We start from the raw sequence: 21,083 nt of genomic DNA, 5'->3' as shown, positions 1-21,083 counted from the left end.
CCACCTTCACAACTACCAGGGTTTCCGGAACTTCCTTTATCTAGCCCTGGGGATGGAAGAGATGTCATCAGGGGCGGAGGCTTATTAGGTTTACATGCCATTGATAACGAATGAGGAGGTTTTCTTTTATGTAAGGGGAGCTTCTTATAATGTGCTTTAGTAGGGTAAAGAAGCTTTTGAGGTTTGCTTTCTCTGGAAGGATAATTTGTGATCCTGCCCTTGCTTTCAACAAAAATATAATTTGCATACCAGTGCATGTTGTATTACTGAGCACTGGCTGACAAACGGTTCTTAACTCGTCATTCACTCAGCCACTCTTTCTTGAATGGCATGTGTGCCAGCTGTAGTAGGAACTTGCTAAGGCTCTAGGACTAACTCTTATGAAACAGGGGTCCTGGGGGAAGCAAATGCATATAACTATAAACGTTTGTGGGGATATCAGAGGGGGTGACTATAGGTGCAAAACTTCATTCATTCATTGTCCTATCTAGGAGGTTTTGTGTCTTAGCAGCGTGTTCCATAGTAACACATTCCTGTATAAAAATATTCATATTATTTTGAAATTCTCTGCTTAGGTATGTATTTTTCCCACTAAGTTTAGAACTGGTTAAGGACAGACTATGGGGTATGTAATATATGTACACACACACACACACACATATATATATTACCATTATAAATATACAATATATATTTATATATACACACATATATATTTCTCCTCTCTATATATACACACAACACACACACATATATATGAAATACATACACACACACACACACACACCACACACACACATATATATATTACCATTGTAAATATACAATATATATTTATATATATACACACATATATATTTCTTCCTCTCTATATATACACACAACACACACACATATATATGAAATACATACACACACACACACACACACACACACACACACACACTTCTGCCAAGCACAGAAAGTCAAAACTAGGCAAGGGTTCTTTTAGGGTTCATGAAAAAATAGATGTGCTTAGTTGAGAGCGTCCTTAGGTTGCCAGGGGAAAGACAGGATGGATTCACAAAGGGAGATAGTTTTTTTTTTTTCCTCCTTTGTTTAACTCTTGAATTCAAAATAATCCAGACTTATGGAAAAGTTGCAAAAATAGTACAGAGAATTCCCGTATGGTCTTCCCTCAGGTTCCCCAAACATTTGACTCCATTTGTACTTTCTTTTTCTCTCTCTGTAGATATAATTTTTTTTTTTCTGAAATGTTTGAGAGTGGAAGGTAGAATGCAGGGCAGGGTGAAAGGCAGAAGGAGAGAGGTGGGTTTGGAGGCTTTTTTTTTTAATCTTCTGAGATGGAGTTTCACTCTTGTCACCCAGGCTGCAGTGCAATGGCACGATCTCGGCTCACTCTAACCTCTGCCTTCTGAGTTCAAATGATTCTCCTGCTTCAGCCTCCTGAAAAGCTGGGATTACAGGCACCCACCACCATGCTCGGCTAATTTTTTGTATTTTTAGTAGAGGGGTTTCACCACGTTGGCCAGGCTGGTCTTGAACTCCTGACGTCTGATGATCCACCTGCCTTAGCCTACCAAAGTGCTTGGGATTACAGGCATGAGCCACTGTGCCTGGCGATTGGGAGGCTTTTGCAGTAACCCAGAGCGCTATGATGAGGGCTGGACCTGGTTGGAAATGATGAGGAAGGTGAGAAGTGGTTAGGTCTGGCATATATTTTGAAAGGAGAGTTTAAATGGGTTGGATGACGAGAGAGAAAAAGAAGTTTTAAGGATGATGTGAAGGATTTTGGACTGAGTAACTGGAAGACTAGAGATGCTGTTATTGGGATGGGGAAGATTATGGGAGGAGTGGGTTATAGCAGGGGGAATCAAGAGTGCATTTTGGGCATGCTAAATTTGAGGTCCAAAAAGAGATGTTAAGAAGTGTTGGCCGGACACGGTGGCTCACGCCTGTAATTCCAGCACTTTGGGAGGCTGAGGCAGGCAGATCACCTGAGGTCAAGAGTTCGAGACCGGCCTGATAATTATTAAAATCGATCATTGATGTTTACTAATTAATCATATTATTGCTGCTAATACCGCAGGGGGTGTACACCTACCTGTGATGTTGTTCCTAATATCCAGGGACAGAGGACATGATCTTAGTTTTAATATCGCAGTAGGTGTACACTCACGCTGTGACACTGATCCTAATATCCAGGGGGTAGAGTATGACATGACTCCCAACATAGCAATGAACGGACAGCCACCCGGTGATATTGCTCCTAATATTCATGGAAGAAGCATATGATATTACTCCCAATATTGCAGGGAGGATACAGCTCTTCTGTGATATGGTTCCTAGTATCCGGAGAGGGAGAGGATGGTAATAGTTCCAGTATCACAGGCTGTGTTCACCCGCCCTGTGATATTGTTATGAGTATCCTGGAAAGGATATGACACCCCATAGAGCAGGAGGCGTACATCCAGCCTGGGATATTGTTCCTAATATCCATGGAGAGGAGAGGCTGATATTACTCCCAATATGGCAGGGGGTGTACATCCACCCTGTGATATTCTTCTTAATATTCCAAGGCTGAGAGGTTGATATTACTCCCAGTATCGCAGACACTGTACACCCCCATGTGATACTCTTCCCGGTATCCGGAAGGGGAGAAGATGGTATTAATCCCCGTATCACAGGAGGTGAACACCCACTCTGATATCTTTCCTAGTATGCAGGGGGAGAGGGGATAATATTATTCCAATATTGCAGAAGATGTACACGCCCCCCCATGATATTGTCCTTAATATTCCAAGGCACAGAAGACGATATTACTCCCAATATTGCAGAAAGTGTACACCCCCCAGTGATGTTGTTCCCATGATCCAGGAGGGAAGAGGATGATATGACTTTCAACCCCTGCACCCTGCAATGCTCTCACCCTGCAACACCGACACCCAGCTCAACCTGACATGGGACCAGAGGTGCTGGCTGGGGGTGTTGATTGCTTCTCTTTTCTCCCTTGCCAGACTCAGTAGAGGAAGCTGAGACTGAGCAGCCACAGGAACAAGGTGGGTTTTGCAGGTGGCTCAGGCTTCCTCTGGTTATGAGCTGGGCCTTGGGGTAACGCCGGGGGAGGTGACAGAGCTGAGTACGGTGGGCATTGGATGCAGCTGTCACCCCTCTGTGGTGCGGGCTGGGGGCTTGGGGGACGTTGACTGAGGTGGGCCTGAACCTCTCGTCTACTCTGACACTGGAGGCTGTGGGGTCCCACACTTCTTCCAATGAACATGCTGGCCCCCACCTGGTCCCCAACTGAGATGGGACATCCTTTCCACTGCTGGGGCCCACATGGAGCTGTGGGTTCCTTTCTCATGACCTGGAGAAGCTGCAGTTCACCCTGTGCTCTGCCTCAGAGATGGGAGGCCACACTGCCCTCAGCGGGTAGCAGAATTCAGAGCCTTAGGTTGCAGGGGCCTCAGCTGAGGTCCCTGAAGGGTCTGCTCTTTCCTGAGGGGCTGATTCAGGGAGGCCCTCCCGTCTCCGCTCTGGGGCTCTGTCTCTTCCCCTCACACAGGGTCCGCATGTGGTCAGCCTGGTGATGTGGACGCACCAAGGACCCTTGGAAGTTCCCTGGGAATGAGATCCATCCCAGTACATTTGGGATGCAGGCACAAGGTCCCAGAGGAGGCCTGGGAAGCCAGTGGGGAAGGGAAGGCTGTAGTAGGTTTAGCCTCGGGGAGGGGTGGTTCCACCCTCTGCCAAAGTCCCTGGAGCAAAGGCACGTGGCTCTCCAGCTGCCCCAGAGGCCAGGGTAGTGGCTGGGAGGGGCTGTGTGCCTCTGCCGGATGGGGGAGATTTCTTAGCTAATCTAGTGAAGTCAAGTCAGACATCTGCCTCTAAATCATATTTATTAATTTTTTTATTCCAAGGCTTTACAGATGAATAAGGAGACAGTTTGTATTGAAAATAGCTTTTACATGTGAGCTTGAAAAAGAGAGTCTGTTTAAATCTAGTTTTTTCCTTCCCTGTAATGCCTCTTTTCATCCCAGTTTTCCAACAGGAAATGCGCTCATTTGCTTACCTCTGGGAGGGGGCTTTGGCTAGGAATCCACCAAAGACAGCAGGTGCCAGTGGACTGCTTCAGCAGTCTGGCCTTTGTTAACCCTTTAGGAACTGTGGGCTTCAGGTTTTCAGACCATCCAAGGTGAAGGTGGCCACAGGGGCCTGGAAGCTTTCCCATCCTTCCTGCAGGGATGGTCCGTTTCCCTGCACGGAGCTTGGTACCTGGGTACAACACCCCTGTCCTGTGCCGTCGGTGGCTTTACCAATTTTGCATAGCAGCTTTTGAGCTGATCAATAGCTCTGATTGGCTGTTGAGGATTTCATGGATTCCTGTACCCCACGGGGGGCCCATATGCTGACAGAAGTGACATTTGTAGTTGTGGTGCTGCATACACATGGGTCCAGTTAGAAGGCTTTGATTCTTTCTAAAGGGAAAGGCATCTCTGAGGGATCGCTGAGCTGACATAGTCTCCTCAAACCATGCTGTCAGGTGGGCGACAAAGCAGGACAGGAGGGTGATTTCGTAGGAGAGTCGGGCCACGGGCCTGCGTGTTCTCTCTGTCCCCATAGTGCCGGAGTTCCTACGTGCTCCAGGCCCCGGGTTTGCATTGCACATAATTCTCAAGGGCTCATGGCAAGCTGCACCAGGGACACAGAGGGCGGGGATGTGGGGACCCTGCCCCCAGTGGACCAAGAACTCACTGCTGGACTCTAATCTGTCTAGGTATTTTTGCGACTTGCAGAAATATCTCCACCTTGCCTGGGCCTGGAGCCACAGGAGACCTTTCCGAAGGTGAGGAATGTTCTGGAACAATGCAAGGCCTGCCCAGGCTGCCCCCAGGAGCCAGCGTCCTGGGGTCTCTGTGCGGCCTCCAGCAACATGAGCTTGCAGGACCCCGAGGAGCCCTCCTTCTGCTTGGAAGCTGAAGACGACTGGGAGGATCCAGAGGCCCTGATCTCACGGCTGCTGTTCCTGAACACCTCCGGATACAAGGCCAGCTTCCGTGGCCTGTACAACGTGGCGCTGCCATGGCTGAGCGGCATGTTCTGCAGCTTTAGCGATGAGGAGCTGACTGGGTGCCTGGCACAGGCCCAAGGGGCGGCCAAGAAAGCTGGCCTCCTCATGGTCCTGGCCAGGCTCTGCTTCCTCCTAGGGCGGCTGTGCTGCAGGAGGCTCAAGCTGTCCCAGGCCAAGTGTACTTTGAGGAAACACTGGGGACCCTGGACGGCAGCTTCGGGGACCTGTTCCAGGTGGTGGCTGTGTACGCCAACCTGACCAGCATTTACCGGAAGCAGAACCGGGAGAGCTCTACACAGGTGGTTCCCAAAGCCATGGCCCTGCTCCTGGGGACGCCCGGCCACATCTGCAGCACCGAGGCGGATGGGGAGCTCCTGCAGCTGGCGCTGCAGTGGGCGGTGGGTGGCCAGAGCCTGCAGGCTGAGGCCCAGGCCTGCTTCCTGCTGGCCAGGCACCACGTGCACCTCAAGCAGCCCGAGGAGGCCCTGTCCTTCCTAGAGTGGCTGTTGCTTTTGCACAGGGACTCGGGAGCCCCAGAGGCTGCGTGGCTCTCAGACTGCTCCCTGCTCCTGGCTGACATCTATAGCCACAAGTGCCTGCCCCACCTGGTGCTGAGCTGTGTCAAGGTGGCCTCGTTGAGGACACAGGACTCGCTGGCCAGCTCGCTGAGGAGTGTGAACCTGGTGCTCCAGAACGCCCTCCAGCCCCACAGCCTCCCCACCCAGACTTCCCACTACCTCAGGCGAGCGCTGGCCTCCCTAACCCTGGGCACAGGCCAGGCTCTGCGTGGCCTTCTCCACGACAGCCTGGCCCAGCCGTACAGCCACCATGGCTACCACGGCCCGGCCATCACCTTCATGACGCAGGCAGTGGAAGCCAGTGCTGTTGCCGGAGTCTGTGCCATAGTGGACACCCTGGTGGCCCTGGCCTGGCTGCACGTGCTTCATGGGCAGAGCCTGGTGGCCTTGAACATCCTGCAGTCTGTCCAGGATGCAGTGGTGGCCAGCGAGCACCAGGAAGGTGTGATTGCCAACATGGTGGCCGTGGCTCTGAAGAGGACAGGCCGGAAGAGGCAGGCAGCCGAGGGCTAACACTGCGCCCTATGGGTGGTTTGGGACCTGGGCCAGCGGAGGAACCAGGTAGTGATGCTGGCCAACTTCGGGACCCTGTGTCTGCACGCGGGTGCCAGCAGGCTGGCCCAGCACTACCTTCTGGAGGCCGTGCGTCTGTTCTCGAGGCTTCCCTGTTTGGAGTGTGGCTGGGACTTCACCCATGTACTCCTGCAGCTGGGTCACCTCTGCACCTGCCAGGGCCCGGCCCAGCAGTGCAAGGGCTACTGTGAGTGGGCCCTTCTGGTGGCCGTGGAGATGGACCACGTGGACAGTGAGTGCCCTAGTTCCTCCTGTGCGCCTTCTGGGGCCACTCGGGTCAGGGCACACCTGGGGTTTGTGATTCGGAAACAAGTGGTGGTTTTTCCACCATCGAAAGTGCTGAGTCATGGCCAGCAGCAGATGTTGGCAAGCGCCCTGGAGACAGGCAGTTCCCATGCAGGGCCAGGCCCTCTGTGCCCTACTGGGGCAGCCAGCTCTTTCCGGTTTGCTCAGGGACCATCCTGCCTTGAGCACGGAAAGTCCTGTGTGCTGGAAATCCCTGGCCATAACCCTGGGATCAAGGCAGGCTCTGCTGAGCTGGGACTTGGGGCCCCTCCATGAGCCAGGCCCTGAATGGCAGTTCTTGTGCCCGTGTTATCTGCTTGGTATCTCGGCAGCCCTGCGCACCTGTCATCCCACTTCACAGAGGACACAGGGGCGGGTGATTGCCCAAAGCCACAGAGCAGTTCATGCAAAAGCAGCTTGTGCAGAGTGTGCCAGGCCCCACCCAAAATTGGAGCTTGTGGGGCCCTCGGGAAGCAGGTGCTGAGCGTGGGAACGTGAGCTTCAGGCCAGAGAAGCCACAAAAGGGTGAGTGGCGTGATGGCAGGGCAGCACTTGGCCCTGGGTTAGGGAAGCCTCTTTAGTCTGGGACCAGAGGGTTGAGAGGATTTAGTCAAGTAATAGGTGTGGATGAGGGGCTGGTGGTGGGGGAGGGGCTGGAGGTGTAGCCTGTGTGAAGGCCCAGGGATGGGCAAGTAGGGGTGAGTGAGCGAGGATGAGTGGGTTGTGAGCGGGGGTGAGTGAGCGGGAGTGTGAGCGGGGATGAGTGGGGTGTGAGCAGGGGTGAGTGAGTGGGGGTGAGTGAGCGGGAGTGTCAGCGGGGATAAGTGGGGTATGAGCGGGGGTGAGTGAGCAGGGCTCATACAGGGAGGTGCAGAGTTGGGAGTGGGTGGGTTGGGTGCTGGATGGTGAGAAGCTCTTCTGGAGAGCTAAGCAGGGCCTGGGGCCTCAGGCTGTGGCTTGGCCTTTTCCCCAAGAGCACTGGGGAGCCATGGAGTGCTGTCGAACAGTCACTGCACACTGAGCAGTAAACGGACAGTAGGTGGGCAGGGCTGTCCGAAATCTAGGCCACAGAGAATAGATGAGGAAGTTGAGTCCAGGGAAATGGCTGAGACAAGGGATACTGTTGAGTCCCCTCTGCCTTGCAGCGCTTTGTCATGGCACAGTGAGACCACTCAGAGGTGCCTCCTGTGGCCTGGACCAGAGCCCCAGGGGCTGTGGCCAAATCTGCCCATTTCCCAGCACAGGCCTGGCACCCACTCCTGGCCCTAGGAGGGATGAGATTTTGGAAAGGACCATGTGAAGGGGCCCCGGTCCCACACATCTGCCCAAGGAGGGGTGGGGGGTTCATACCTAGGCTTCTTCCCCAGGGGCATTCTCTGACTGGAAGGAGACCCTCCAGGAGCCCAGCGCCCCAGCCCCCACTGCAGCCTCCGGTGGCTCCTGGCACAATAGCCTGTGGCACCTCCTCCTACGAGGCCCTCCCCAGGGTGCTGGGGGATTCAAACTTGGAAATGCAGGCCAGGGAATAGAGATCATGCGTCCCTGTCTCCCCACCCTGCGCTGAACGGTCGAGGAGACCGAGGGTGGGGTTGATACCCCACATGCTTAGTTGGGGTCATTTTTGAGTCACTTTCGGTAGTTTCTTTCTAGGAGTTTGGCTGTTGTGTCTAGATGGTCTGATTTGTTGGTGTACAATTGTTCGTAGTGTTTTCATGGAATCCTTTTATTTCTGTCAGGTCGGCAATAATGTTTCCTCTTTCATTTCTGATTTTAGAAACTTGGGTTTGTAATTGTTTATTTATTTATTTTTATTAGAGATGGGGTCTCATCATGTTCCCCCATGCTGGTCTTGAATGCTGGCTTCAGCGATCCTTTCACCTCGGCCTCACAAAGCACTGGGATGACAGGCGTGAGCCATGGTGCTCAGTCTCTGATTTTAGTCATTTGTGTCCCATCTTTCTTTTCTTGGTCAGTCTGGTGAAAGACTTGTCAATTTTGTTATTATTTTCAAAAAATCCACTTTTGGTTCTGTTGACTATCTCTTTTGTTTTTCCATTCTCTGTATTTTTACTTCCCATTTCCACTCTCACGTTTATTATTTTCTTCCTTTTATTCACTTTGGGTTTAGTTCATTTTCTAGTTTCTCAAGGTGGAAGGTTAGGTTTTTGATTTGAGATTTTTCTTCTTTCTTTGAATGTAGACATTTACAGTTATAAATTTCCCTTTCAGCACTGCCTTAGCTGCATCTTGGAGTTTTTGATACGCTGTGTTTTTTGGTTTTTTTTTTAGGTTTTGCTCCATTGCCCAGGCTGGGGTGCAGTGCTGCAATCTTGGCTCACTGCAACTTCTACCCAGGTTCAAGCCATTCTCATGCCTCAGCTTCCCGAGTAGCTGGATTACAGATGTGCACCACCACACCCGGCTAATTTTTGTATTTTTTTTATAGAGATGAGGTTTCACCATTTTTCCCAGACTGATCTCAAACTCGTGGACTCAAGCGATCCTCCTGCCTCGGCCTCCCACAGTGCTGGGATGACAGGCGTGAGCCACCGTGCTGGCCCGGGCTGTGCATTTGTTTGCATTCTTCTCAAATTAGTTTTCAGTTTCCCTGATGGTCTCTTCTTTGACTCACTGGTTGTTTAGGAGTGTGTAATTTCCACATATTTTTGAATTTCCCACTTTCCTTCACTCTTGATTTCCAGTTTTGTGCCAGTACAGCTGAAGAACACCTCTGCTTTGGTCTCAGTCCTTCTCCATTCACTGAGGCTCGTTTTGTGGCCTGGCACATGGTCTGTCATTGGGATGTCCCATGGGCGCTCGAGAGGACTGTGTATTCAGCTGTCGTTGGGGGGGCGTGTGTAACAGATGTCCATTCGGCATACCTGGTTTCCGGTGTTAATCTTCGGAATGTTTCTGACACTAGGAAATCAGAAGCTTTCCACTGTTCCCAGCACCGTGGCTTTGGGAGAGGCCAGTGAGCCTATGGTTTTGGAGCCTGGTTGCATGACAGAAGCATGTGTGGGAACACCAGAGGCTGGCGCTTTGAACCCCTTTCCCCCAACATGATGCCATGTGTGGCAGACATGACGCTTGGCTTTGCTCTCTCAGGGTTCCATCTGCGACAGGGGCTACTTGTGCCCCTGGCCTCATCAGCTCAGGCTGAAGGCGGCCCTGGTCCTCGCCAGAGGGACTTTGTGAAGCAGAAATAGATGACCTGGTGCAGGGGCCGAGCCTGGCCAGGACCTCGGCCCTGGGAGTTGTAAAGAAGGCTGGCCTCTACTATGAGCATCTGCACCAAGCTGGGCCCATGTCATGGTGTGCTCGTTGTCTGCCCTTGTACAGGTACATGGCCTTTCTGAGCTCAGGCTCCCCGCCTATGGGGCCCAGGTTCACAGAGGTGTGCAAGAGACAAGCACAGCACAGGGGCCTCCGAGCCCAGCCAGCCTCTCTTCGATGCTGGGAGGCTGACGTCTTCCATTTTGTCTTCTGCCCAGGCCAGCTGCGGGCCGTCCAGTGGCTGTGCTACTTCTACAGCGTCGTCATGCCCAGCGAGGCCCAGTGTGTCATCTACCACGAGTTCCAGTTCTCCTTGGCCCACAAGGTGACCGACAAGGTGCTGGAGGGGGCAGCTCCTGGAGACCACCAGTCAGCTCTACCTGTCCCTGGGCACCGAGCGGTGAGGGCTGGCTTTGCAGTGGTGGGGGTGTGGAGGGGGGCAAGGGGGTTGAGGGGGCAGGGCAGGTGGGAGGGGGCACAGGGAAGCTGGCCCAGGGCCCCATCAGCCCCTTTCCTTTGGATCATTTGGTTCCTTGGCATCAGATGCTTTGAGCTGGTGGGTCTGGGGTCGTCCTAGGGCTGCTGCTGGCTCGTGAGTCCCAGCTTGAGCCTCCCTTGTTGGGTCAAAGGTCATCTCAACCCCAGCAGAGGCAGTACATGCACTCTGGGCTGTTCTTCCTACTATGGTGGCTTTTGTCATCTGACCTCTGCCTGCCCCGAGTCTTCACTCCTGGCTTTCATCTGTCCCCTTAAATGTGACCACAGCAGCCACCTGTGGCTTCTCTCCCACAGAAGACAGAGCCAATTGTGTCACCTGCTTCCCGGGGGCAGGGTTTCAAGGTCTCACGTCCCATATGTGGCCCACTCGGCTTCCCCCGAGCATCCTGACCTGGTGGGGTAACCATGGCCGTGGCCACCCCACCCACAGGGCCTGGTGACATTGCTGCAGTCACAGCCCCTCGAGTGTCGGACTTACTGAGAGAGCAGGGAAGGAGCCAGATTCCATGGGGACCCGGGAGACTGGCTCCAGTCTTGGCCTCAGGTTCACAGAAGGAAAATGGGCCAGTGTGCTAGAGCCATGCTTCTCAAAGTGTAGTCCCTGGACCAGCAGAGCAACATCTATATCACCTAGGAGCTTGTGGCAAGTGGGAGTTCTGGGGCCTGCCCCAGGCCTGTGGAGCCGGAAGCTCTGGGGGCAGGGCCAGCAAGCTATACAGACAGGGCTCCGAGTGACTGTGATGCCTGCACACCTTGAGAACCATCGGCCTAGATAGCCTCTGAACACTAACGGCTCCTGGTGCATCTGGAGAAGACACAGGCCATGTCTGGGAGGCAGGGGAGATGGACTAGCACACTCCTCCTGCCACAGGGCAGCATGATGTTCGATTCCCTCAGAAGGATGTCCTTCATCTTTTCCATGCCATGTGTGTTCACCCTGGCTCTCCCAGCAGCCTGGGAAGGGCAGAACACTGCACACACAAGAGGGCCGTTCACAGTTCCCATATGCCAGATTCATCTGTCACCAGACCCACAGGAGGAGGCAGACTGGTTCCAGGAGGATGAGAGCCCTTGTTCTGACACCTGTGTCTGATTCCAGGGCCTACAGATCCACTCTGGACTACACCAAACGAAGTCTGGGGATTTTCATTGACCTCCAGAAGAAAGAGGAGGTGCATGCCTGGCTGCAAGCAGGGAAGATCTACTACATCCTGCGGCAGAGTGAGCTGGTGGACCTGTGCATCCAGGTGAGTGGCAAGGGATGCAGGAGGGCTCCGGTGCTGTTCACTCTCTGTCCATCCATCCATCCATCAATCCTTTTATCATCCGTCTATTCACCCGTCTATCCATCCATTCATCCTTCCATCAATCCATCCATTATCCATTCATCCATCCTTCCATCATCTTCCCATACACCTGTGGGTCCTTCCATCCATCATCCATCCATTCACCTGTTCGTCCATCCATCCAACTGTTCATCCTTCTATCCATCCATTATCCATCCATCATTCATCTGGTCACCTCTTCATCCATCCATTCACCGGTTTGTCCATCCATCCATCCATCCTTCCATTATCCAGCCATTCAGCTGTTCATCCAACCATCTTCCATCCATGATCCATCCATTCACCTGTCCATCCACCCATTCTTTCATCATCCATTCACCTGTTCATTCTTCCATGCATCCATCATCCATCCATCCATCCTTTTATCATCCATCCTTCCATCCATCATCATCCATTCAGCCACCATCCACCTGTTCGTCCGTCCATTCATTCATTCATCCATCCATTCACCTGTTCATCCTTCCATCATTCATCCATCCATCCATATATCTATCCATCCTCCCATCATCCATCCACTCACCTCCTGTTCATCCTTCCATCCATCATCTATCCATCCATCCATTCACCTGTTCCTCCTTCCATTCATCCGTCCATGTCTCCATCCACCCACTTATCCATCCTTTTATCATCCATCCATTCACCCGTCTATCCATCCATTCACCTGCTCTTCCATCCATCGGTCCATTCATCCTTCCATCATCCATCCATTCACCTGTTCATCCATTTATCCATTCATCCATCATCCATCCATTCATCTGTTCCTCCTCCCATCCATCATTCATCCATCCATCCATATATCCATCCATCTTTCCATTATCCATCCACTCACCTCCTGTTCATCCTTCCATCCGTCCATTCATCCACCTATTAATCCATCCCTCCATTCATCTATCTGTCCATTTGTTTATCCATACATTAGTCTATCCACCATCTATCCATCCATATGTACATACATCATCTACCCTCCACCCATCCATAATCTACCCACCCATACATACAGACATACATCATTCCAACCACACACCCATCCATCCATGTGTCTACACATCTGCTCATCCATTCATCCATCCACTCATTCCTAAGCTACTGCTGAGCACCTGTTGTATGCCTTTTCCCTCCCACCAACTGGTTCCCTCACATCCTCCCCCAGTGGCCAGCATCTTCTCCCTGAGGCAGAGGCATGGCCCCTCACAGTGCCTAGCACCTGCTGGTATACAGCTCATGCTCAAAGAATGTGACCACTCAGTTAACACACAGAAGAACGTGCTCCAAGCGACACGTGACACATCTCCTTACAAAATGAATCTATCATAGCGGCTGTTTTCAGAGGCTTTCCCAAACACAGTGTGATCTGGAACAAATTGTGAAGCCCATGAGCCTGGTGAAACTTTCATTATTGAGCACCTGCTGCATACCTCCTTGAGCTGAGGAGAAGGATCAAGAGCTCATGGCCAAGAGGGGACCAGGCCCACCCACAACACTGTTGATGTGCAGCCCGAGCTGCGGCAGGGATGTGGCAACGCAGAAAGGAACCAGGTGATGGGCTCCCACAATCTGGGGCCACGGAGACTGTTTGAGTGCAGGGGGGTGGGCTAGGGCTATCCCTGGTGGTAGGATTCACAGGTGTCGGGCTCCTGGGCTGCAGCTGCTCAGTCACCTCCTGGCACTCAAGTGCATCAGTTCATTGTCCTCATGCCAGTGGTGGGGCAGCCCTAATACACAGGTCTGAAAAATGCTCAGGTGTACCTGCAGTGTGTGAGAGAAAGGAGGCTGGCGAAGGTGGGTGTGGCCACCTCGCCAGGTGTGGGTCTTGAGGGAACTTCTGCTCCTTTCAGGTGGCACAGAATGTGGTCCACACAGGTGACTCCAACCTGGGGCTGGAGCCGTTTGAGGCAGCTGGAGACATCTTCAACGAGGCCTGGGAGCGGGAGAAAGCCGTGTCCTTCTACCGGGTGAGCTGGCCTGTAGGCTGATGTATGTGGGCCTCAGGGGGTCACCTGGAGGGCTGAGGCACAGGTGTGGCAGGGCAGAGGCCTCCCATGCACATGCTTAGTTTCCCAGTGGTCTCACCGGGAATGATATTGACTGTGCCCCTGCCCGGGACAAAAGCTTGGGGCCTGGATGTGGCAATGGCCCTATCCTTGCCTAGTGGTCTCACCGAGAATGATATTGACTGTGCCCCCTGCCCAGGACAAACGCTCGGGTCTGGACATGACAGTGGCTCTACCCTTGCACCTGATGATCTCAAGCAACCATGAGTGGGAAGTCCTGTCCCCATCTTCCAGATGAGGAAGCTGAGGCTCAGAGAAGCACAGGGACATGTCAAGGGACACACAGCATGTCAGGGGTAGGGCCAGGGCCCAAGTCTGCCTGCACCCCGAAGCGGGGACGGCTTCTCCCTTCCTCTGAGCTCACGGTGTGGCTCAGCCCTGGGCACAGATAAATGTGGTGTTTTTAAAGCAGAGAGGAGTGCTGGCTCCCCCTAGTCAGACCCCCGGTGCCCAGGTGGGAGAGGCTGGTCTGAGGCTGCCGGGTGTAGCTAGATGGGCCTCAGGTGACTCTCAACCCCCAACTTGGGTGTCTGAACCATGCGTTATCCCAGAGCTCTGCGGACGTGAAGGAGGTGCAGGGGTAACTGGGGCGTGGGATGCTCCAAGCACATGTTTGAGCTCTGAGGAAGGCGCTGGGCAAGGTGGGTGCTGCGGGAAGCCTGACCCCACCTGCCTGTGTGGTAGGACCGGGCCCTGCCCCTGGCAGTGACTATGGGCAACCGCAAGGCGGAGCTGCAGCTGCAGCTGTGCAACAAGCTGGTGGCACTGCTGGCCACGCTGGAGGAGCCTCAGGAGGGCTTGGAGGTTGCCCACATGGCCCTAGCACTCAGCATCACTCTGGGTAAGTCCCCTGAGCCCCCGTCCTACCAGGATCCACACTTTGCCAGAGCCCAGACTCCACGTCTGTAGGGCAGTAGCTGAAACAGCTGCTGGATTTTCCTGGTCTCCTGTCCAGGCAGGCAGATCTGCCCAGCTGGCTTCCCCGTCCGGCCGTGCGGCACAGCCCGAGGTCTCTCAAGCAGTGCTGAGCTCTGCTTCCTCTGTCTCTTCCCGCTGCTGACCACAAGGGCCACCCAGTGTGCCCTCTGCCTTCCAGACATGCCAGGCATCTCGGTCCCTGTATGTGCCAGGCTGAGTGGCACATTCCCTTTGTCTTGTGCCCTTCCCACCCTCATCAACCACACAACTCTCTGGCTGATGAAATCCCAGTTCCCCTTCCAGCAGCCTGCCCCTTAAGGCCGGGCATCCCCTGGTGCTGTGCCAGGATTGTCTGTCCTCCTCCAGAGACAGGGAACCCTGGGCGGGCCACATGCCCCAATGCCTTGTGCCTTGGGGCGCAGTACACAGTAGGTGTGCAGCTGTGTGGGAATGCATTGAATGCAGGCTCCACAGCACTCGCCCTGAAAAGGGGAGGACATCAGAGACAGCCTAGGTGGGTTTGTACATCTGTGGGGGGACCTGGAGCTCAGGCATGTGGTGACTCCCCAAGGTAAGGGGCTCTGATCGTGACACACCCAGGAGGAGTCGGATGTCACGTCTGTGGGTTGCATGGAGCCGGGGTGCCCGGGAGCACCTGGACTGCATGGCTTTTGGGCTCCCCTGGTTAAAACCAGTGAACAAAGGCAGGCGGCTATGTGTAGGCACAGAGCTGGGCCATCCAAGCCCGACTTTGCCAAAGCCTCACAGTAGACAGGGGCAGGCCTTATTAGTTCTGCTTTACAGATGGGAAAGTGAGTCTGGGAACCCGGAAGGGACTGGCCAGAGCTGCCCAGGTGACCGCAGGTGCCTGGAGGCAAGCCAGGTGCTGCCCGGGCTCTACATACCTGCTCCTGAGGGGCCTGTGCCCTGACTGCCCCAGGGAGCCACGTCCTCACATCTGCCCCTTTGGCCTGCACCCCAGGGGACCGGCTGAATGAGCACGTGGCCTACCACCGCTGGGCCATGGCAAGCTGGCAGAGCACTTCTACCTCAACGCCCTATAGCTCTGCAACTCACCGCTGGAGTTTGACGAGGAGACCCTCTACTACGTGAAGGTGTACCTGGTGCTCGGTGACATCATATTCTATGACCTGAAGGTCGGTGGGGAGGGGCAGGGCTCGGGGTGTTTCCAGCCCCCTTGGAGTGGGATCTCCACCCAGACCCCAGGGGCCTGGGTTCCAGCCTTCCTTAGGAGTGGCTTCCCTGGAGCTCTGCACGCGGCTGGAGAAACCAGCAAGGTTCACAGATACAATCCAGCTCCCAAGCTGGCCAGGCCCCACCCTCAAGAACTCAGTCTCAGCCTGGGAGGCTGACACATGAGCGGGCAATGGTGGCTTCTGGGTAAAGAAGGGGGATTGTAGTCAGGGGGGCCCTCCTGGAGGAGGTGACACCAAACTGGGTCTTGTCAAGTGTCAAGTTGCATTTAAGAAAGAAAACAGGGTCGGGAGGAGGACATTTTGGAGGATGGCATCATCCTCACATTGAATCCACATTGCAAGATCCAACCCAAATCCCAGTGCCTCCTCTAGGAAGCCTGCCCAGGGTGCCAGCCTGCACTGAGCAACTCCTTCCTGGAGTCCTGAGACACCTTGAATCTTCACATCACCCAGGAAGGGTGGGGTGGGACCCATGTTTTACCATCTGCTTCACAGACAGGGGAACCCCAGCTCACGGCAGGTGCAGTGGGGCGGGGCCCCAGCCAGCCAGGTTGAGACCTTGCTGAGTCGGTCTATCTCGAGGGGAGGTGCTGTGCTCTCTCTGCCACCAGCCCTGCAGGGGTGGAGAGCTGGGACTGGCAGACTCAGACCTGGGGTGTCTCCACCCCTCTGCCCAGCAGGCACCCGCCCCTCCTCAGCATCGCACTGGCACCGCGTCAGTACTCCTTATGGGCTGAGGGGCCAGGGCACTCCAGTCCAGGAACCAAGATCTTGGCCTTAGAACAACATGAGGAGCTGGGGCAGCCCTAAGACCCCGCCCCGTATCCCTCACCACAGGCCTGGGGCTGTCCGGGAGGCCCCCGCCCAGTTCTGGCGACACCTGGTGGTCAGAAGCGGTCCCTGTGGCCTCCCAAGTCCCAGCCAGACAGGGAGGTGCCAGGCCCAGAGGGACGCTGCTCACAACTCAGGGGCTCACCTGGGACCCAGGGGACGGGCCTCCCAGAAGTGGGCCTTTCTCTCTCTTGGTCAAGCCTGCTGCCCACTCCGCCTGCCCAAGAGAAATGAAAGGGCCAAGTGGTACCTGAGAGGCCAAAGTCCATGGTTGGGGTCAGGGGCAGAGGGCTCCTTCACCTCCTTCCCATACACAGCCCTCTGGGCCTCATGTGACTATGCTGTCAGCCCAGGCCAGCTTCCCACAGGGAGGCCCCCTCGGAATTCCCCAGGGGCGGCTGTCTTTCCAAGGCCACACCCTCCTCCTAGTATAGGAGGCTCTGGACCCGGGGCCCAGAGGAGTGGGAGAGAAAGCTGGGCTGGATGGGGCCTGGAAGGCTGGCAGAGAGGCAGGGGTAAATGGGCATCCTAGCCGATTGCCTCTAAAATGAGGTCCCCTTTAGTCTACACATGAGAGTAAGCCCTGGAATAGGGTGGATTAGGTGTGTCCTGGCTCAGCCTGCCACTCACTAGCTGCTGCACACACTACAGGCACATGGAAATGCACACACAAATGCACAGACACAGGCACACAAACACGCACATGCAGAGACATGCTTTGGCTGGCTCCTTCCTGTTTAGTTAGGATGCAGCCACGCCTTCAGGAAGCCCTTGCCTCCCACCCCCGCTGAGTCAGGGGCGTCCTGGGCCCCCCACAGGCTCCTGGGCTTCCCTCTGCCACAGCCCGGGCCACCTTTGTGGTCAGCGTTCAGTCCCAGGTCCCTCAGACTGGGAGCAAGGATGTTAGGCTCAACCATGTACCCAGCACAGAGTCCAGTGTTTCGCTGGGCCGGGGGGGCATTGGATGTGCAGCGGCAGTGACTCAGGGTCTTCTCACGCCCCTGCTCCATGTGTGGGGCGGGGCAGTGAGGGAATGGACTGCTGCATCTTGGACTTGGGCCTTGGCCCTGGGAGCCATCTTGAGATGGTAAAGAGGGACAGGCCAGGCCTGGGTCTTAGAGAGGTCCCTTGGGTGTCCCCCATGTGGAGGAGGCGCCTGGGGAGAAGCCAGGGGGGAGATGGGAGGGTCAAGGTGGAGGTCTGGGAGGCAGCATCCCAACCCAGGGATGGTGAGTTTGAGCCAAAGATGCACTGAAAATGGGAGTGGATGTCTGGGGAGTCGCTCTCAGTCAATATTTCAGGGAACATTGCCAGGGAGGACACTGTGAGATGGTTTTGTACCTGGCCTGGCCCGTGGAGGGCATGGAAATGGTCAGCATGGACAGGGGCCAGAGGGGAGCCTGGGTCACTCAACGCTGTGCCCCTGCTGTGGCTTAGAGCCTGCATGGAACTCTCAGAGCAGGCAGGATCTGCCCTGACCTCAGCCCATGGGGAAAGCAGCCACTGCCTGCAGAGAGGATGGGACTGGGGCAAGAGGCTTGAGGTGAGTGGAGCATAGGGATAGTCAGGAAGGCTTCCAGGGGTTTCAGGGTTGTCCCCAACTCCTGCAGCTGAGACCACAGCAGTGTCACAGGCTTCGGGACTCATGGGGTGAGCCAGCATTGGCTGGACATGTGGAATGACCTGGAGACAGGAACAGCCTCTGGGAAGACAGGCTCCAAGTCCCCCTTTTGCTGAGCATGGCCTGTCCCCTTCAGGAACGGTTTGATGCAGCCAGGTACTACCAGCTGGCACTGGCAGCCGCCATGGACCTGGGCAACAAGAAGGGCACAGCTGAAGACCTACACGCGGCCGGCCACCATCTCCCACAACTTCCTCCTGGACCACAAGAAGTCGCTCTTCTTCTATGAGAAGGCCAGGACCTTTGCCACAGTGCTCAATGTCTGCAGGGTCAACCTGTCTCCTCTGCCACTCTGCGGGTGGGCCCCCTGGTTGGCCCCAGCCACCCTCACTGAGGACAGCATCCGAGGGAGTGGGTTTTGTGCAAGGAGGATGGTCTCCTGCCTCTCCCGTGGCTCATTTTCTGGGAAATGGAGGCATGAAAGCAGGGTTCAAATAGCAATTTTTTTTTGCAATAACATACTGAAGTCCCCAGGGCATCCTTCCCTGTGTGCTTCCTGGGCTGTGTCTAGGGGCCAGCTCCTTCCCTGGTGGCAGCCCTCTGATCTTGGGGATGAGAAGGACCCTGAGTCCAACAGACCTGGGCCAGGTCACCATAAGCCTCAGTTTCCTTGGCGGCCAGAGGGGAGATGGTGGTAGAACTCCCTGGGCAGCTCCCTGCTCTCCCTGCTCAGAGCTTTTGCTGTAGGTCTTGTGCCGCCCTTGCCTTTATCCTTCAGGCTACTGTGCCCGCATGTGGGGGCTGCTAGTGCCCCTGTTCGCTATTGAAGAAACAGAGGCACAGAGAGGTTAGGTGTCTCACCCACCGTCACACAGCAGGTAGGGGCGGAGACAGAGCCCAGTACGCTGACCACCACACCACCCTGCCAGCTTGCTGCCAGGAAGGTGTCCCCCATTAGGACCCAAGGTCAGCTCCTGGACCTCTCTTGTGGTGTCAGGAGAGCCACAGGCCAGTGAGGGTGACACCCGGGGATCCCTCAGTGTCCTCTGCTCCCAGACTTGGCTGGGCCGAGCCTGGCCAGTCCCACCTCTGGCCACCGGTCAGCCCTGCGGGAAGTGAGATGCAGGGATCTCCGCCTGTGTAGACGCTGCTACCCAGTATTGAAAGCCTTATCTGGGCTGCCCCCTATGCCGTTCCCACAGGCCTCCTCACCTTCCGGCCCCCGGCCCTCATCCCAGTCCCTGGAATCCCAGGTTTTCCTTCTTGGAATCTCTTGGCCCCAGGGAACACAGCTCACACAGTCTCTTTGCCAGTTTACTGCAAGGAAACCGAGATTCAGAGACTGTGGGTGTCCCACGTGATTCTCACATACACTGCACTCTCCCAGGCCCCTCTTTTAAACACTTTAAATGAGGTGACATTCACATCGCATGCAATTAACTATTTCAACGCGAATAATGTGGCATTTGTGCATTCACAGTCCTGTGCAACCACTCACGCCATGTAGTTTCAAAACATGTTCATCTCCCCGGAAGAAACCTGCCATCCTAAGCTGTTACCCCTCCTTGGTATCCCCCAAGCCCCTCGTTTAATGAAAGGGGAAACTGAGGCCCAGAGAAGAGACTTGCCAGTGGGTGGAGCTCTGATTATAAGGAATCAGGCACCCATCTGCTGCTTCAGTCCTGGGTTGGTTTTCCACCCAGCAGAGGTGACAGAGCCAGGAGGTTCTGGGACCCCATGCTTGCAGCCAGAGCCCTGCCCTTCCCCACCAGGGGGCAGCAGAGAGCTTCCCAGAACCCGCCGCGGGGCTGGCGGGAAGCAGCGGGTCAGAGCTGCTGACAAACCTCACGTGGACCCCAGATCGCTGTCTCTGTGGGTTGGGCTTGGGAATTGGAGAGGAGCTGCATGATTGGAAACGTGAAGACAGCACAGCCTGGCTGGAGGAGCGGGAAGCGCCGTCACGTTTACTGAGGACACAGATCTCCTGCCCGCTTGGCCGGGCATGCAGCCACTCTTCTCGGGGTGGGGTCCGCAGGTCCAGGTTGCTCTCTACCCCCAACCTGCCTCAGAGTCCGGGGGGCTTTGGAACTGTGCCTCCCCATCTCCACCCACCCTGGCTGGTGCCATGAGGGGACTGGATCCTGGGATCCTGTTCCTCTTGGGCAGCAGAGATTGGGGGACCAGAGGAGATGGGTCTTCAAGCCCCACATTCAAACCCCAGCCCACCACGCACAGTCTGGGTGTTCGGGGTGAGAGAGTTGATGTCTCTGAGCCCCAGTTTTGTCACCACTAAAATGAGGCCGACATACTGGGGCAGAGTGCCAGCCCCAGGGCTAACAGAGGCCTGTTTCCTACTGACAATACCTCTTACTCCTAGGAACAGCTCCAACAACCTCACACTAGGGAACACTCAACCCAGGCCAACTTGTCAGAGGCATGTGAGCCAGAGCGACTCCATCTTGAATGGGGGCTGGGTAAAGGGAGGCTGAGACCTGCTGGGCCGCATTCCCAGGAGGCTAGGCATTCTTAGTCACAGGATGAGATAGGAGGTCGGCACAAGATACAGCTCATAAAGACCTTGCTGATAAAGCAGGTTGCAGTAAAGAAGCCCGTCAAAGCCCACCAAACTCAAGATGGCCCATGAGCGTGACCTGTGATTGTCCTCACAGCTCATTATGTGCTAATTATAATGTATTAGCTGCTACAAGACACTCCAACCAGCGCCAAGACAGTTTACAGATGCCATGGCAACATCTGGAGGTTCCCTACATGGTCTCAGAAGGGAGGGCAGAAACTCTCAGTTCTGGGAATTGCCCAC

At 55.0% G+C, this 21,083-nt stretch overlaps 1 protein-coding gene across 1 annotated transcript in view; it reads left to right on the top strand.

Moving 5' to 3' along the window:
* Positions 1 to 19,065, top strand: part of LOC117089717 (SH3 domain and tetratricopeptide repeat-containing protein 1-like) — a 32,087-nt gene extending 13,022 nt beyond the window's left edge. The window contains 12 exon segments of the mRNA XM_033221237.1: positions 3,018 to 3,059; positions 4,797 to 5,246; positions 5,249 to 6,454; positions 10,002 to 10,129; positions 10,131 to 10,183; positions 11,381 to 11,528; positions 13,463 to 13,579; positions 14,363 to 14,519; positions 15,579 to 15,611; positions 15,614 to 15,753; positions 18,402 to 18,470; positions 18,472 to 19,065. Coding sequence (XP_033077128.1) covers positions 3,018 to 3,059; positions 4,797 to 5,246; positions 5,249 to 6,454; positions 10,002 to 10,129; positions 10,131 to 10,183; positions 11,381 to 11,528; positions 13,463 to 13,579; positions 14,363 to 14,519; positions 15,579 to 15,611; positions 15,614 to 15,753; positions 18,402 to 18,470; positions 18,472 to 18,963 — 3,035 coding nt within the window. The 3' untranslated portion in view covers positions 18,964 to 19,065.
* Positions 19,066 to 21,083: the final 2,018 nt, after the last annotated feature.

Source organism: Trachypithecus francoisi, unplaced genomic scaffold (genome assembly GCF_009764315.1).
Source record: "Trachypithecus francoisi isolate TF-2019V2 unplaced genomic scaffold, Tfra_2.0 Contig00881, whole genome shotgun sequence".
Taxonomy (NCBI): Eukaryota; Metazoa; Chordata; class Mammalia; order Primates; family Cercopithecidae; genus Trachypithecus; species Trachypithecus francoisi.
Note: the sequence above shows the minus strand (reverse complement) of the source record. Positions and strands in the feature narration are given on the sequence as shown.